We start from the raw sequence: 17,393 nt of genomic DNA on the forward strand, positions 1-17,393 counted from the left end.
CATAGCTCTGACTCTATGAAAAATACAACACTATTTAAATGAAATGACACAACCTTTCATCTATATTGTCTAAGTTCATAACCATACATGAACCTTCATAAATGCAAATACATAAAATTAAATTGATACACAATGCATTTAGGACGTAGATGTATCCGTATATTGAGATTCACTGCTTCTCTTGGATAGCCTTGGAGCTTGAAAGGTCGTAGCTCTTCATCATAGCTTGAAAGTAAACATTTAAAACTTCAAGAAGACTTTTAGCTCTAGCTCTTGTTTTTTTTTTTTTTTTTATCAATATGGATATTCAAGCCTCAGATTTTAATGAAAAAAAATGTATGCCAATTATCTCTTAATTGTTCTCACTCTTACTTTCGTTTTTTTAGTAAGCATGAGAGATTTGAAACTCAAACTTTAAATAAAGAGATAAACACTAATGACTTTTATTTGTACTATCCATACTAGATAAATTAAACATCCACTTTTGGAATCTAGGAACTTTTTTTTTATTTCCTTATTAGATGAATTCCATTTTAATACTGTAAGTCAACGTTCTCAAAATCATCGAATTTGGAAAAAGAAAAAAAAAAAACCATCCAGGTAAGAAACAATACATTCAAACTTATCCCATTAAATGCAAAATTAAAATAAAATTACATTGAGAAATCAATTTCATATTTTTTAAGATAACAGAACCACCTTAATATTGTATTATATTTGCAGAAAAAGCCCAAATTTGACGCCTTATCACAAGATCGATCCACCCTCCGCTGTGATCGGCTCCGTGTCGTACCAACCAAGGTTCTTCCGATTCAACCCCACTCCTAAGATTCCTTCTAGGGTTTCTCTTTTTCTTCCATTTCTTCCGGTCATGGCTGCGATTCGATTGACGCCGGAAGATGCCGAGTTGTTGCAGCAGGCTCGAGCTGCTCCGTCCGCCGTTGATCTGGTCTCTGACGATGACCGTTCAGTGGCGGCTGACTCATGGTCCATCAAGAGCGAGTATGGTAGCACCCTCGACGATGACCAACGTAATGCCGACGCTGCTGAGGCTCTATCTGCTGGGAATTTGCGTGCCGCTTCTGATTACAGGTCTAGCGTAGTTTCTTCTTTTGAATTGTTTACTCTAACTGGAAATAGTCGAAAGAAACCCGAGTTGTTTTGAAACTCTTGTTTTATTTGGCAGTTGGGAACTTGGCGTTTTCTTCTTCTTCTTTAGTTTAGATTGATTCCTAAAACATTCAATGGTCATGTTATTCTCATTCATTTCTGGAATTAATGAATATGGTTCTGGGGCGCAGTTCATGTAGTTTACATTTCTCTTACACTTATATTGAATTCCTGAAGGTGTGAGTAGAATCTTATTATCTCTTGCTATTTCTTTCCTTAGTCCTATGGACTTTGGGCGGATTTCCTATATTATTTTCCCTTTATCTCTTCAATCTGGAGGAATGGGAGAGCTGTATTGTGTCCCTTTTTACTTTGCTTAGAGATTAGATCTATGTTTCACTTTCTTTTAGCTTTAACTAATGTTACAATAACAATTGATTTGAAACCATCCTGGATTGCCCCGGCCAATGAAAAAGTTGGTTTGTAGGTAGTGGGTTCAAAGCATGGTAAGCACTTACGTAGATCTAATATCCTACAAGTGTCTTTAGAGTTTGACGGTTATCCTGCATGAATAGTCGAGATACGTATAAATTGATCTATACACGCATAGATATCTTAGGATCTCAATAAAGCACAGCAAGTCGTATGCTCCATTTTTATCTACATGAACAGATTAGAATATAATAATACTATTAATCTGGTGTAATGGGATATTTTTTAATGGGCTTATTTTCATTCTAAATAAGACTTGTTACATTTTCAGTTCTGACAAGGATGAAATGGAACCAGATGCTGAAGCTGTGACATCAATGCTAGGTCTCCAAAGTTATTGGGATTCTCAGTATGCTGATGAATTGACAAATTTCCGTGAACATGGTCATGTTGGTGAAGTCTGGTACGTAAGAATTGCTTAAGGTATCTTGTTCTAATATTCTTGTAATATCATTATGATGTTGCCATTCTGGCTAAAGATGTAGTTAGTAGTTAGCTGCACTTGAATTTTGCTCAATTTTTTAGCCTTCTATATTATTCAACCAGATCGTATTCTGTTATCACTTTTCCTTGTGTATATGTTGGTACTCTCTGTGTACTACTGTTAGTTCCGCTGAGAAATTAAAAAACTATTCCTGGACTCTTTAACTATTTGAACGTGATATTAATTATTAGGTATTTGTCATCCTAAGGATGATTATACCTGGTAGTTATTCTCAATAATTCATCTTGAGGACTAGGGTTCTTTTGAATGCAATTTGTGTTGTTAAACTTGATTCATTAATTAGTTAATCTATAGTGATTAAAAAATAAAGTAGATTTTTTAGATTGATCGGGTAGAATCAGAGAGAGACTTGACTTGTATCTGTTTATCTAGCTTTCTATTTTCATACTTTCTTCATTCTTCAGGTTTGGACCTGAAGTTATGGAAACTGTTGCTTCTTGGACAAAGAGCTTGTGTTGTGATGTTTCACAAGGTCGGTTTCCCAATCAAGCTGATAATGTTAAGTCACTGAATGTTGATCAGGGTTCCAAATTCTTGTCTAGTTGGAGTGTACTTGATATTGGGACGGGAAATGGTTTGCTGCTTCAAGAACTTGCTAAGGAGGGGTATGTTTTGAAAATTTGCCTTTTGATTCTTGCTAACATATGAGAAGGGTTTTCTTCTTTGACTAACATCTTATTTCAAGTGGATAAACTTTGTCATAACAGATGAACCAAGTAAAGGCATAAGCTTCAGTAAATAAATTGAGTAGGAGAAAGGATATTCTGGGCTGGGGACGTTTTATAATTAATTTTTTAAATATATAAATATATTTTAGATGCTAGATCCTTTTCTCTCTTATTATCTTTTCGTCGAACAAAATAAGTTGGAGGCAAAAATCTAAAGTGAAGTGGCAAATTTAGAAGGGACTTATTTTTTTCACCCCTCTTTTTCCTCCATTGGTTAGACAATTCAAAGAGATGCAAACATTGGTTGGTATACTAGTTGATAATGATGGAGAGATTATCTTAGGTAGTAGAAATTTAAAGCGTGCTGCTCTTCGTTTTTTCTTCCCTCTCCTTTATACACATCTCATCAAAACTCCCTTTGTTATTAGTGTATCTTGGCATTCAATTAGAGGGGATATGATCATTTGGAATCTTCTTTTTCCATGAAAGAGGAGAGTGGCATAATATTACTCTCTCCCATCCATTTATCTTATGAATTAGGGAACAGCAACCGATTAGCTAAAACTAGGAAATGGACAATAAGGGAAGAAACTGACTTTTCTTTCATGTTTGACCATGTACATCTACTCTTGAGGAATATCCACTAGGTTAAGGTTGTCGAAAGCATTTCTTTTTGTTGGTAAGAGATTGAGGTTTTATTGAGAAATATGAAAGAATATACAAGATCATATAAAAAATAACCTATACAGAAGGAGCCCAAACAAAAAGAGCCTCCAATCAAAACCTAGCCGATATTTATAAAAGGCCTTAGTGGCAAATGCCCATAAGGAGGTGTTAAACCTAATGTTTTTCAAAAGTACATCCCACTAATGCTCAACCTCTCTGGGAATCCTATTTTTTCTTTCAAGCCAAATACACTATAACGCCGAGGGGGGAAAAAACTACCAAAGAACTCCCTTTATTCCTAAGGAGGGAACGATGCGACCCCCTCGATCATGGATACACTCTATTACGAACGAATGGAGCTCCAAAGGAATCCGAAAAATGACCCCAAAATCAACTGCACAAACTGCCCACTGCTGAACAAATGATTAAAATTCTCCAACGCTCCTTTCCACATAATGCAGGGGTAAACACGAAGAAGATCATCTTTGAATATAATAAAAAATGTCGACCTTTTCATGCAAAACCTACCTGGCAATGAATTTGACGTTCTTTGGAATTTCAACCTTCTAGAAAGAAGGAAACACAGAGGCTTTTGGGGAAGGAGAGGGAAGACACAGAGACTGAAATAAGAGCTAGAAGAAAAGCCCCCCAAAGAGTTTAAGGGCCAAAAGCAATTATTTATTTTTTATTCATTTTTTGGGGGTGGGGGGATAAGGAACAGATGTGTATATTCAAAAACAAAAGAGAGAGCCTGAGGAAGAATCCTTCTCCCTTGACTGATCTGAGCATCCCTAAACCCCAATCAACCCAAGTAGGGTTGTAACCTCCGACATTTTTTTACATGTCAGAGGACGGGCGAATGGTGAGTAAATGGAGAACGAACTGGTCGAAGGCTACAAAATCAAAGCCACATAGACAAATGGGGAAAAATAAAACAAAGAGGATTAAACAATCCTCTCAAAAGTAGGTATCGTAGTCTTCACCTCCACTTGAGCATTTCAGGAATCAAGAGAAGAAAGAATGATGGAATTAGTTTTCCAAGGGTTTGTAGCAGAACCCTTAATCCCACTAGCTGAGCCCAATCAAGAGGGTGTAAGCTGTACTTACTGACTATGATTTGCCTCCACAGAGTGTTAGGTTTCTGAAAAAAGCACCATAACCGGTTAGCCAATAAAGCCTCATGACCACATCTCAACTTACCGATGCCTAACCCCTGCCTCCTCAGACTTTGACACCACCTACAACCTGACCAAAACATACTAACCCCCCTCCTTCCTCCTCCCATAAGAAATCCCTCGAAAGAAAATTTCTAAAGAAAGGCAGAAAAAACCTTCAACTACATCATCCACATTGATATCAGAAATCACTCAAAAGACATATCTAAATAAAGGGAAAAAGCACCATCTCTAGTTGTTTCTTAAATGTCAGATTTTTCTTCGACTTCTTTATTGGATTCTTGTTATAATACTTCAATAGTAGTTGGAATTTTTTGCTGGGTTTATCCTCCGTCTCCAAAGAAAAGATCTGCAACCTAGTTGCCACTAGATCACTAGAATTCACCTCTTGCCCCTAGGAAGCTGATAGGAACAATATTAGGGGGTAAGTAGGGTATTAAGGGCATATTAGTAATTAGATAGGAAGTCGTTATAAATAGAGGGGGAGGGGAATGTAAAAGATAAGCATATTTTGGTAAATGATTTAGGACTTGAGTATCTCAAGAAGGGAAGGTCCAAGTACCTTGAACACTTGGTTTATCTCAGAAGCTTTCATATATATAAATATACATTATATGATCACTTCTTTAGGATACTCATTGCCAGCATATTCTTGTATTCTCTGATGAAAGGTTATGTTGGTTTGTTGACTTCCTTTCCAAATAACTTCCAGCCTTGCTGCATGATTTTCTTGGAGGGCTTTTTCTTGAAGGAAAAACCAAGTTAATTTGATTAGACCTCATATGTGGATCTTTTGGAATGAAAGAAATAGAAAAGATATCTTGAGGTTGAGGAGAAAGAAAAACAACTCCCCTCCCTTATTTCCCCTAGTTTCTTACTTTCTGCAGCTGTTGCTTGACACCTACATCTTAGCTTCTATTGGTGCCAATGGGGATGGAGAAATCAGGCATCTCTATCTTCCTTCATTTTGGTTGAGGTTCTTCTTCTAAAGAAAGGTTATAGTTTAGGCTCTTCTTTTCTACCATTTTGTATGTTTCTTTTCAATTATGTAGATTCTTAGCATTTTTGTGCAGCATTTGCAGGTAAGTAACTTAACGGTTAATCTAGGGGATTAAGACTTTTGTACTCAACCAGAAGTTGTTGGGCCTTAATTGTCCAGTATTGTTAAGTGAAAGGCTTTAGTTTTGAAGTCAATTCAATCATAAAGGCTGAAAGATTTTAGTTACTAAGTTATAAACAAGCTTGCAATTAGCATCAGTACTTACTGATTGTCATCTTGCATTTCCTTGCAGATTCTCTAATTTGACAGGAACTGATTATAGTGAAGGGGCAATAGATCTTGCTAGAAGCCTTGCAGAGCGAGATGGTTTCTCCAATATTAATTTTTTGGTATGACTTGGCTCGAGGATATTTTGATTACCGTACTTGTTCTCTTTTGTAGTCTTTGCAAATCTATGTGTTTCTCTCTCTCTTTTTTAAACAAGAAGCAAAATTTTTCAATGAAGAAATGAAAAGAGACTATTGCACAGACAATCTCGTTGTCTCTCTCTTGGATGTAATATGGGATATAGTGACCTTCTACTAACAAAATTGATGTTTTTGGACTCTGGGAATTGGTAGGGATTTATTTTTGTCTTTTGTGAGGACATATATCTGTTTTTGCCTTACATGTTCCTGATTTTTTTTCCTTTAAAAAAAGAATTAAAATGTTTTCTGAATGACATTGTCACATTTTTACTGGGCTATAATATGACTTGCACTTTGATGCGAATAATGCATGGTTGATCTTGAAATTTAGGTAACCTTATTTGGCAGTTATCATGGATACGAAATAGCTGGTAATAGACTCACTGTTGGGTTAATTTTTTTCCCCTCCTCCTTCTTCTTCTTCCCCCTCTCTTCCCCTTTCTGTATAAGGGATAGTAATTGAAAAATTAGATTCAGGAGGCAGGTTGGGAATGTAATAGAGGTGGGTGGTTACCTGTTTTGTCATTTCACTAATCTATCCAATTGTTTGTTAGATTATGTTGCATTTAAGTTTCAAGAAATGATAGCAAGCATGATTTGAAGATTAGTGGAACTTTTTAAAGTTGAGTAAATAAAATTAACAAAATACTTATTAAATAAGTGGTAGTTGTTAAATGCCCTTGGTTTCATACTAGCTCGTTCGATGTCTTTTTGAGCTACATGATTGGGTGGTTAAATTTTGGCGATCAAGCATTGTTGGGTGTAGTTTGAAGTTTTTAGCATCATAAACATAAAAATAAAATCATCTGCAGATCCAGAAAGAAAGTGGAAGTAGAAAATCTTACAAGCATGAAAATTACAAGTTCATTTGCTGTCAACCGTCCTAGAAAGATCCAACTCAACCTTTGTGCTACCCTTATTTGTGGAAAGTGTCTTATTTCAAGTGTATTAGTATAGACATGTTTGGTATATATATATATATATTTTTGTACTCATTTTGGTACTTTGGTTTCCTTGCACTTTGAGCATTAGTCTATTTTCATTATATCAATGAAAAATTTCGTTTCCTTTAAAAAAGGAAAGAATAGTATGGACATGTCTAGAATTTCAAAGCTCAGCACTTCAATGATTCACGAATCGCAGTGTAGGGTTTTGGAGAACTTCTTTCATTGGGTAGTTCATGCACTGTTGATGAGTTTTCAGATTGCTCTTTAATGGTCTTTTCTTGGTTGGTGGCATTTTGTTGGGTTTCTTTGGTAGTTTTGTAGTAGCCTTTGTTTTTCAGTATTTGAAGAAGGCATGTTGGTCTAGATGTTTGTAAGCTTATCTCTAAGTGGTTGTATTTGTTGTTCTTATCATTTCTTTTTCTCTCCTTTTGAGAGTTTGTATCTTTTAATCGTTTATTCTTTTTCATTACAATCAATGAGAAGTTGTTTCTTTGTTTTGAAAGAAGTATAGTTAGGAAATAGTAGGCTTCTTAGATTTTTATAAACATTTTGTTACTCAGTTTCTGCATGATATCGTGCAATCATCATAATTGTATTGTTTTACATGACTTAGGTTGATGATATTCTTGAGACAAAGTTGGAAGGGCAATTTCAACTCGTTGTGGATAAAGGGACTTTAGATGCAATTGGATTGCATCCAGATGGTCCTATTAAAAGGTATAGGCAAATATATGCATACTCTAATACAGTTGTATTTGGACTGTTTCACATTGGACCGGTGCTTGCTCCACAATAAATAGATAATTGGTTATTTTCAAGTTTCAGTTCGATAGATATTGCTGCATGGAAGATCATGTAATTGGTATTTCTTTATTTCTTTTTATTACTTCCAGGATCATGTATTGGGAGTCGGTATCGAAACTGGTGGCTCCGGGTGGGCTTTTGGTAAGGCTTTTCTTTTCCCTCTTCCACTAATCTGGCAGAAAAATAAATAATTATAATGATGGATACTTCATGCTAACCACCACGAGGCATCCTAGTGTTTTCATGTCATGGGACAAGTGATAATGTAAAAGTACTTCAGAGTTCAAAACCTATGGCCACCCATCTAATTTTAAAGTCCGAGTTTTCCAACATCCAAATATTGTTGCATCTTGCAGATAGTTCTATTTATTTATTTATTTATTTTGATGAGAAACATTCAAAATAATTTCATTGATAGGATGAAATTACAAAAAGGCATAAAAGCTATATGGGAGTTACATATAGCTTTATGAGATGGCCCATTTACAAGAAGTATCCTCTTCTAATTTTGTACTTTGTTTAAAAACTACTTTTATCCTTTTTGAAAGTTGCAATATTACCTTTGACCTTTCATAAATGTTTCAAGATTACCCTTAGAATAGAAGTCCGTTAAAATGTAGGATGAAAATTGGGACATAGAATGATGTGGATGTGATTTGGAACGAAAAGTGGGAACCCAACATTGTCACACCATTCTAGGTCACCACGACGCCCATTCAAGTCCCGATTTCCATCCCAACTTCCAATGAATTTCCACTCAAAGGTTATTTTGAAGCATTTATATTTGGTCATCTGTAATACTGTTATTGCATCCTTTTAATTGAATTAGAGCTCTTCTTCCCCCACCCCCTCTGGTTGTAAAATTTAATACATCAGAAAAATTGAACAAAGGACGAAGTTCAAGAATATTTTTTTTTGTAATTTAGGCATTATCATGAGATTCATGAAATGCGTGTGAGCTCCCCAATTTTTCCCATTTACATTTTATGTTCTTTGGCAAATTTGAAATTTCATTCTCTTGGAGCTAGTGCATATACATAAGCATCCTTACTTCGGTGAAACTGCAATGCAACTGGACTGACTTGCCGCTGGTAATTGCTTGTAGGTGATCACTTCCTGCAACAGCACAAAAGATGAACTTGTGCAAGAAGTTGAGAACTTCAATCAAAGAAGGGTTAATTCCTTTGCGGAACCGGAGTCATCCGATGAAACACAAAGAGAATCGTCTACATTTCAGTACCTCAGCCATGTTCGTACGTACCCGACATTCACCTTTGGAGGATCTGTCGGATCTCGTGTTGCCACAGTGGCATTCCTTAGAAACTGATTGTGCTAGCTTGCCATCTTGGATTGAAGTCATCTCTGTATGTTATACACATTTGTGGATTTGCAGTGTTTGAGCCTACCACAATTTGCCCCCCAAGAGTCAATGTTGTAATGGTTTTTTTTGCTTTAAAAACCACAAGACTTCGCGTTTGTGTAAACTTCGAACCATTTTCCAGGATGTTTAGCTTCTTCTTAGGGAACTGATGTAATTACGGTGGGGAGTAAAGTGGAAAATTACTAAATTGCAGCTTCTTATCTGTCTGATGTTGAGAGATCTAAATGCCTAATAAACCATTCAACCCATTGTAACTTGACATTGAGTATTGATATTGCCTTTTTGTTTTTAGTTCAACCATTACGGAAGTGAGATCGAATCATCAACTTTTAAAATGATAACTAGCGTCTGGTCAATAAGTTAGGTTTGAATTTGATGTATTGGGATTATTCTCATTGCTTATCATATTGGTTTATTATGTTGTGTTGAAAAGAGAGATTGCGGTCATGTAATTGTTAAGTATCTTGGTCATTTTTATGCACAAGAAATCATAATCAATCAATGGGAGATGGGGAATAAGAAAATTCACTACCATGGTGTTTATGGAACTCTAAAATGCGAAACAAAGTATGGGTCCTATCCTTAAATCTATAATTTTGATCCGCAATCTCATTTTTTCAAAATATGTCTTCAATCACATTCTCATTGATTATTACATTGGATCTCTTTTCACACATTTTCTTTTACTAACTTTTCATCGTTTCTAATTTTTTCTAGATCCATATCCATATCTATATCAATAATCAGAATATCGACTACTGATATGCATAATTTAAAAGTTGGCATTTTTTCCCTTTTATCCTCATGGTCTCTAGATTCATACCCTTACCTATATCAATAATCTATATCGATATTGATACTAATATCCACAATTAAAATGTTAGAATTTTTTCTTTTTTATATGTTATTTTTGTTTGACCATATTTATTAGAACAATCCTTGAGTTAGAATTTTTCTTTTTATGCATGATTTTGGCCATCTTTTTACACATTTGTATGAAGATTTTTTTTTTCCTTGTACGTGATTTTTTTATTAGTTTGAAGAAAATGTAATGTAAATTTTTTAGATTTGACTCTTTGGTTTAAGAAGTTTTTAAAATCTTAAGTTTTAATCTATACTTCTAAGAGGTTTTTAAAATCTTAGGTTTTAATCTATACTTCTTTCTTTATTATGGATATGTTTCAAGTATTTAGGTTTCATTTTTTTTTTCTTATCCCAAATGGAAATGAGAGGATGAGAATTATTCTTCTTCATTCTCGTTTTTAAACCATATTACAAATCATGAACCAAATTGTTGGTTTTAAAAAGCATTCTTTTTAATGGTCTCCAAATACTATTTTCTATTATTTTTATGACGGGTCTTCTATATTTAAAAAAGTACTTGCGATTATCTATTTATCTTTGAAGAAGAAATATAACTTTAAATTATGATTATTATTATTTGAAAAAAGTACTTATAGAAGAGTTAATTTTGTTTATAATTTTTTTTTTCACACGTTATTCTAAACACATTATTCATGACTTAAGAGAATTTCAAACCAAACCAAGAATCAATCTTTTTATCTTGAGAAATTGACATATCTTTAATAATGTAATAAATATTGTTTTAATTTTAAATGTGTGATTCCACATTCTATACTTCTCTTAATCATCCAAAAAAGCTCTAGTTTTGTATTGAGTCCCACATTTAATTTAAATTGATTTCCATTCTAAGTGTAATAAAACAAAAATCTATTGTTGTTATATTTTAAATATTTATTAGCTTTAGATTTTAGATCATTTTAAAAAAAATTAAAACTTTGATCTTATAGGAAAAAATGTATTTAAAGAGTTGTTCACTTATAATAATCTAAATTTTATGTATAAATACCTCACTTATCTTACTCTCTAGATACATAACAAAGTAATTGGCCACTATGGATTGAGCCATATGCTTCTTTAATATTTATTTTCTACCTTGTGAATTGTGATTACATAACCCATTAATAAAAATAAGAAAAATACAAATTGATTAAGTAATCAACTAATTAGGATATTTAACTATAAATGACGCACATATTACTTCAGTTGTATTTAGAAAAAACTTTTAACTACACAACCTATTTATTATGATAAATCGGCTAAATTTAACAAATAATGTGATAAACCATTAGATATGCACACCATCATCTACTTAATGCTGCAACGTACAATCGAAGACTAAATAAAATTATACTCCAAAATTTAATTTCCAACATAAATGTTATGGGAACTTTTTAAGTTAAATTACAAATTGAGATTCTAAACTTTGGCTATTTGATCTAACTTTTAAAATTACAAATTTAGACAAATTTGAAAGTCTAGGATTGCATTAGATATAAAATTTAAATTTATATCTAATTCATTTTTAAAATCTTCAAATTTGTCAAAGACATATTAGGTACCGAATCAAAAGTCCTGAGACTTGTTGGACAAAAAAATGAAAGAATTAAAGACTTAGAGATCAAATAGTCACACGAGCCTCAAAGTTTAGGGGCTAAACTTGAAGCTGAGAGAATATGACATACAAATTTCAATGATAAATCTTATAATTGGACTAAAATCAAATTAAATTAAGGGTGGTAAGATAAAAGCACAGTCTAGAATACACAAAATCTCAGAAATCTACTAAAACGTTTTTGAATGACTCATAAAATAAGTCATAATATTTGTCAATTGTAATCAATGACAAATATGAAATAGATCAATGTAGTTACCATTCTCCATACAATAGATATTCTTAATGTAAACACAATAACAAATCCTGAACCCGAGCAATTGTATTCTAAAAAACAAAAGAAAATTGCTCATACCTAGATAGGCATTCCACAGGAGTGAGATACAACAAAACAGCTACAACAAGCACTAGAAGAAGCTGTTCTTCATTCATTCGGAGTTGCATATTCATTTGGAGCAGTTCCTCCATCTGCATGAATATAAACATATACCACGATCATAACAATACCATACAGCGTAGAGTTGTTGATAATGGACGAGCAACTTTCAAGATTTGTATATATTGAATTCTTTACTTGCAGAAGTTTCTAATAGGTCCTTGAACTAATGGGATTGTGTTTGATCTCTAAACTTCTAAAGGTTTCTAAGGGGCACTAGACTTTAAATTTATGTTTAATAGATATTTGGCATCAACTACTTAAATTTAACGTTTATGACAACAAATCACTTGGAATTGTTTGAAATCAGAGGCAGCATGGCATTATATAATATAGTACGGAAGCCAGGTAGATGCGTTAAGCTACAAACCTAATGACAAATACGTATTAGACACATAATTAAAGTTTGAGTAGATAGACATGATCTTGAAAGTTTAAAGACTTAATCGAGGTTGGTTAGTTTCAGCTAGAGCTTCAAATAATAGGCATACCTTCGCCATCTGATGGAGCACAAGGAGACTTCCTGTATCGTGTTTGCTGTTGTGTTGGCTATGGAAGAGAAAAGAAATTGCAATCACATAAGTCCTGCTTGATGATGGTATTAACAAAAGAAGAACAATAAAAAGAAAATTACAAGACTAACAAATCATTTCACAATATTTGTATTGATGCCTTGTCAAAGTAATGATAGTAGCAGATATGGCAATGACAGCACCATCCTTCTCAGGATTAAGCCACGTCCGTTATTAATTTTCAACCTTTTCGATCATATTCTCTAAGTACTCAAACTTTTTCACTTATAACTTCTTGGAGAACTTTTCTTCTCTTGGGAAACCTATATGGTGTCACTGTAATTGATTGGGTCCTATTGGCTGATTTTGGTAATATTCACTTTCATTTCTTTGGGTACTTTCAAATGTCCAACTTTAGTCTCAATATTTTTTTTCCCTAGTGTGTTTCTCTCTATGTATGCTTTCACACAATTGTTTTTAACACATCTCTGTCCGAAAACTCTCTCACTTATCCCTTGTTTACATATTGTCTTTCATGTATTTTTTCTAAGATATACTTTATTTGACCGAAACATTACTCCCCCTAGTTTGTCTTTGAACAATTTCTCTCTTTCATTCTTCTTGGTTAATTTCCTTGTATGAACATTTCACTTTTTACCTTCTTGCAATTTTCTTCCAATAAATTACAATGTTGTTTGTTATTATTATAATTCTCTATAGGTGGAGATTAAGATGAAATATTATTAAACTTTCAATTTAAATTTCTCAAAAACAAAAGTCAAGCAAGGGTTCCCTCCTTTTGCCTTGAAGGAAAAACACTCTTATATTCTAACATAATAACTAGATACTAAAATTAGACAACTGAAAACAAAATGGAAACTAAAATTGTCATGACTTAAAACTTTTTATGCAAGAGGTCAAGGTCTAAATTTTGAGATGGACACATGCACTCTGTTCAGCACATGTTTTTACTCAAGATCTCTACCCTAAGATAACATCAAAAGTTAAAGTTATCTACTTGAGATGAAGACCATATGCATAATATAATGAAGAGTTTGTTTCTTGTTCACACACACACATTATGTATGCATATTTCCAACCTGTAATTTCGGTCGAAGAGCTTCTAAAGGTCCTTTAGGCTTCTCAACTCCTTGCTGCAATCAGATAAATTAAGGAGGACATATTAGTGAATTAGTGAAAATTATGCAAACTAATTTCAAAATCGAGTAAAAATGGCAATATAAGTATATAATGCAAAATACCTTTCCCAATGCCCAATCAGCAGAATCAAAATAAGCACGTTCATGATCCTGAAGTTGGGATTCAAAAGCTTTAGACATGCATGTTGAAGGATGAACGGATCTCCAGAATATCGAATTTTTTACAAGAGAAAAGTACCTTCGAAATGAGTGGTGGCTTCTTGGGAACAATTCCTCCATATTTTTTCTTTATAACTTCCTCCTGTAGTGAAAATTAGCCACCAACTTCAAATTGGTAACTTTGCAATAAAATTTGGACGCTATTATAGAAAATTTAAATGCTTATGTATGAAGTTGCAAACCTCCTTCCGAGAAGACGACATAGATTCTTCAGATCCAACATGTTCATCTCCATCCACTCGTTCGGTCACTTTGATATGCTCAGACATGATTAACTAGTAAAGCTTAGTTAAGCAGCAACGCCAATAATTATAAAATTGCAGCCTGCAAGTAAAATTTAAAGAATCATTAGTTATAAGTCGGGCAAATAAACTGGAACCAGCCCTCCTATGCCAACTCTCTTAGTTGACAGACGGAAATCAGAGCTAAAATATGACAATATTTCATCAATAGAAAGCAAACCATCCAATATCAGAAACAGGAACATCTACCACTCAACCTTCCTCAAGCCCTCACACACACACACACACACACAGCATTAAAAGGAAGAACCAAAGATAATAAGGAAGGAAAGAAAAATATACAGCAACATATAATAATAACAAAAAAAACTTATGCAGATTACATTATTCTTATTTCATTAGATGGAAAAGTATTGGAAGAGAAAACAATGAAAAGAGAAACTACCAATAACTACATTGTTCACTCCCCTCTCCATGGATCCATGTTTCCACCCACCACACCGCCATATTTAATCTTGAAAATTACCTAATTAACTTTAGAACTAAGAAGAACAAGATCTTCTTATTTTCTCCATAAGATTGAATACATATCACGCTAATCCAGAGACAATCAATACCAATTACCACAAACCCCCAACGGCATACATAATATTCCATTTCCCGGAAACAGAGATCACAACGGTCATTTCTAATTCCATAAATTTCTTAACTGAATTACATAAAAATCATAAATGCATCTAAAAATCAATATAAAACGAGAAAAAAGGAGAAAAAAACGGATAAAGAAGCATCGGGTACAGAGAATATAGAAGAACACAAAGCTTACTGTGAAGCATATTGTAATGGAAAAGAGGATTGATAGAGTAATAATACCTTTGAAGCTGCAAAAATGGCGATGGGGGAAATAGGATGAAGACGATGAATTTGAACCCCGGATCTGATCTGCTCGAAGAACGACAGATCCCAAATTATTTGTTTTGTTTTGTTTGTTTCTTATTTTATTTTTATTTTTATTTTCATTTTCATTTTCGTTTGTTTGTTTGTTTGAATTTTTTTTGCTCTTGCTGAATGTAAACGGCAATTTCACATGTACATTTGTGGTGGCCTACTTTGAACAAAATAGTGAATTTGACTTTCTTTTTTTTAAAGAAATTTTTATAATATTTTTTTTTAGGTTGATCAAATGGAGGGTGGAGATTGAATCTTCGACCTAAGAAAATTGTATATAAGTGCCTTTATGAATTGAAATATATGCTCGAATAGGCTAATTTAGATTTGGTTTTGAATCATATCTTGATGTATATTTATTTTTACTTTTTTAATAGTTGTTTTGAAGACTTTTTTTCAATAGTTTAACACTAATTAATGTTTCAAAAAGTTATTTTTACTTCAACTATATGTGACCAGAGAAATTTGAATCTTTAGTCTTTTAATTAAAGTTATAATGCTTTTGGCTATTTTGACTAGTAAATTTGAATTTTCATTTTGTTCGTAATATGTATTATTAAAATGTATTATCTTAAACAAAAAAAGTTATTTTCAAATATAGGAAAATTATCCAACTTATTTACAAATATAACAAAATGTCATTGTTTTCAACATCAATAGACGATGATATTTTGTTATATTTGAAAATATTACCATCAGTTTTACTATTTAAAACAATTATCCTACAAAAATAAATGTTTTAAATTTGATATTTGATCTACAAATAATTAAATCTAAGATGTATGTCAAAACAATGCAATTCACAACTAGCTAATTAATTGATATTTTATTTACAAATTAGGACTATTTTCAAATATAGAAAAATAGCCAACTTATTTACAAATATAGCAAAATGTGTCTACCACTATCTATTAAACAGTGATATTTGCTATATTTATAAACATTTTCAGTAGTTTTGCTATTCAAAATAATTACCCTACAAATTAATAGGTCTAGGATTTGTGTCAAAACAATGCAAGCTAATTTCAAAAATAGTATTTTTAGTTACTAGTAATATTGCAACCAAAAACTTTGTATGGATTTAAAATTAAAAAATAATTATTAAGAGGTCCTTTTAGAGTTCAGTACATATGGGTGGATAAATTTCAACTAACCTCTAACCTCACCAACGATATTACCTGCCTTAACAAGCTAACTATGCTCATGATAATTTAGACTTATTTGTTTTATTCTTCCTATTTGAATACTAAACGACATATAACTCAACTAACATATAGTAACAAATATATGGTTCGAATCTCCCAATTTCATATTGTACTAAAAAATAATTGAATTGTAACTATTACATAAATTCAAGATACAATATGAAAGAAATTTAGGGGTTGTTTGAAACACTGAGATGATATAAGATGTCTGGGGAGTTTTGATGTCTATGTTTGGGATGCAGAGTCGTATTGTCTGAGTTTATATATGTGTTTGAGTGTGCAGAGTTCATATGTCAGTGATATCTAGTTCAGTTTTTTGTCCTCTAAAATAATTTGCCTGTATGAACACTATTTTTTTAAAAAAATCTTATAATTCAATTATTGTATCAATTCAGTTTTTGTATTCAATTATTGTCTTTTAAATAATTCTTTATTATTGTTGTTTAAAAAAAACTCAGTAAAAATTTAATAATAATCATAAATAGTCAACGAAATACCAACATTTAAAAATACGAAATTTAATTCTAAGTCAGGGATGGACGTACCAACTTTTTTTGTAAAATCTTTTTCCACTTTTTAATACTGAACATATATATATATATATATATATATATATAATGTTCAATCATGACTTGAATTTTGAAAAGAGTCTTCAAAAGTAAGACAAATAAAAAATAAAAATAAACGAAGAAAAGTAGTACTTATAAATTTAATTTTTAAAAACTATCGACAACTAAAGGGTTATGAATGGTCAATTAAATATTTTAGTGAGACATTTAAAAAAAAGTATTGCTTCTGTTTGATTTTAGGGATTTTGTTGAGGCTTTTCTCATATATATTTACGGATGAGTTTTCTATTAAGGTTTTATAATAGGCTTTTGAATAGTAGATTTTGAATATCAATGTTGTATACGAAGATTTTTTTAATTTTTTTTTTATTTGAGATATTGTATACAAAGATTTAATCTAAAATATTGTGA

At 32.5% G+C, this 17,393-nt stretch overlaps 2 protein-coding genes across 2 annotated transcripts; one reads left to right on the forward strand and one right to left on the reverse strand.

Moving 5' to 3' along the window:
- The first annotated feature begins 692 nt into the window (after positions 1-692).
- On the forward strand, positions 693-9,471 carry LOC120085129 (EEF1A lysine methyltransferase 2). Its single transcript, XM_039040996.1, has 7 exons — positions 693-1,092; positions 1,874-2,005; positions 2,512-2,712; positions 5,909-6,005; positions 7,644-7,747; positions 7,924-7,975; positions 8,940-9,471. Exons 1-7 carry the CDS (start codon positions 872-874, stop codon positions 9,159-9,161), a joined length of 1,029 nt encoding a protein of 342 aa, XP_038896924.1. The 5' UTR covers positions 693-871; the 3' UTR covers positions 9,162-9,471.
- A 2,363-nt stretch (positions 9,472-11,834) lies between these two features.
- LOC120089499 lies at positions 11,835-15,290 on the reverse strand. Its single transcript, XM_039047026.1, has 7 exons — positions 15,134-15,290; positions 14,201-14,342; positions 14,038-14,100; positions 13,902-13,949; positions 13,740-13,793; positions 12,619-12,676; positions 11,835-12,159 (listed from the first exon to the last, which is right to left on the reverse strand). Exons 2-7 carry the CDS (start codon positions 14,285-14,287, stop codon positions 12,116-12,118), a joined length of 354 nt encoding a protein of 117 aa, XP_038902954.1. The 5' UTR covers positions 14,288-14,342; positions 15,134-15,290; the 3' UTR covers positions 11,835-12,115.
- Positions 15,291-17,393: the final 2,103 nt, after the last annotated feature.

The sequence above is a fragment of the Benincasa hispida genome, chromosome 1, assembly GCF_009727055.1.
Source record: "Benincasa hispida cultivar B227 chromosome 1, ASM972705v1, whole genome shotgun sequence".
Taxonomy (NCBI): domain Eukaryota; kingdom Viridiplantae; phylum Streptophyta; class Magnoliopsida; order Cucurbitales; family Cucurbitaceae; genus Benincasa; species Benincasa hispida.

Coding starts and splice junctions, on each gene's coding strand:
- LOC120085129 (XM_039040996.1), top strand. CDS start 872: ATGGCTGCGATTCGATTGACGCCGGAAGATGCCGAGTTGTTGCAGCAG. Junction 2,006..2,511: donor GGTCATGTTGGTGAAGTCTG/GTACGTAAGAAT, acceptor TTCATTCTTCAG/GTTTGGACCTGAAGTTATGG. Junction 2,713..5,908: donor CAAGAACTTGCTAAGGAGGG/GTATGTTTTGAA, acceptor ATTTCCTTGCAG/ATTCTCTAATTTGACAGGAA.
- LOC120089499 (XM_039047026.1), bottom strand. CDS start 14,287: ATGTCTGAGCATATCAAAGTGACCGAACGAGTGGATGGAGATGAACAT. Junction 13,950..14,037: donor AGCCACCACTCATTTCGAAG/GTACTTTTCTCT, acceptor TCCCAACTTCAG/GATCATGAACGTGCTTATTT. Junction 12,160..12,618: donor TGCTCCATCAGATGGCGAAG/GTATGCCTATTA, acceptor ATATTCATGCAG/ATGGAGGAACTGCTCCAAAT.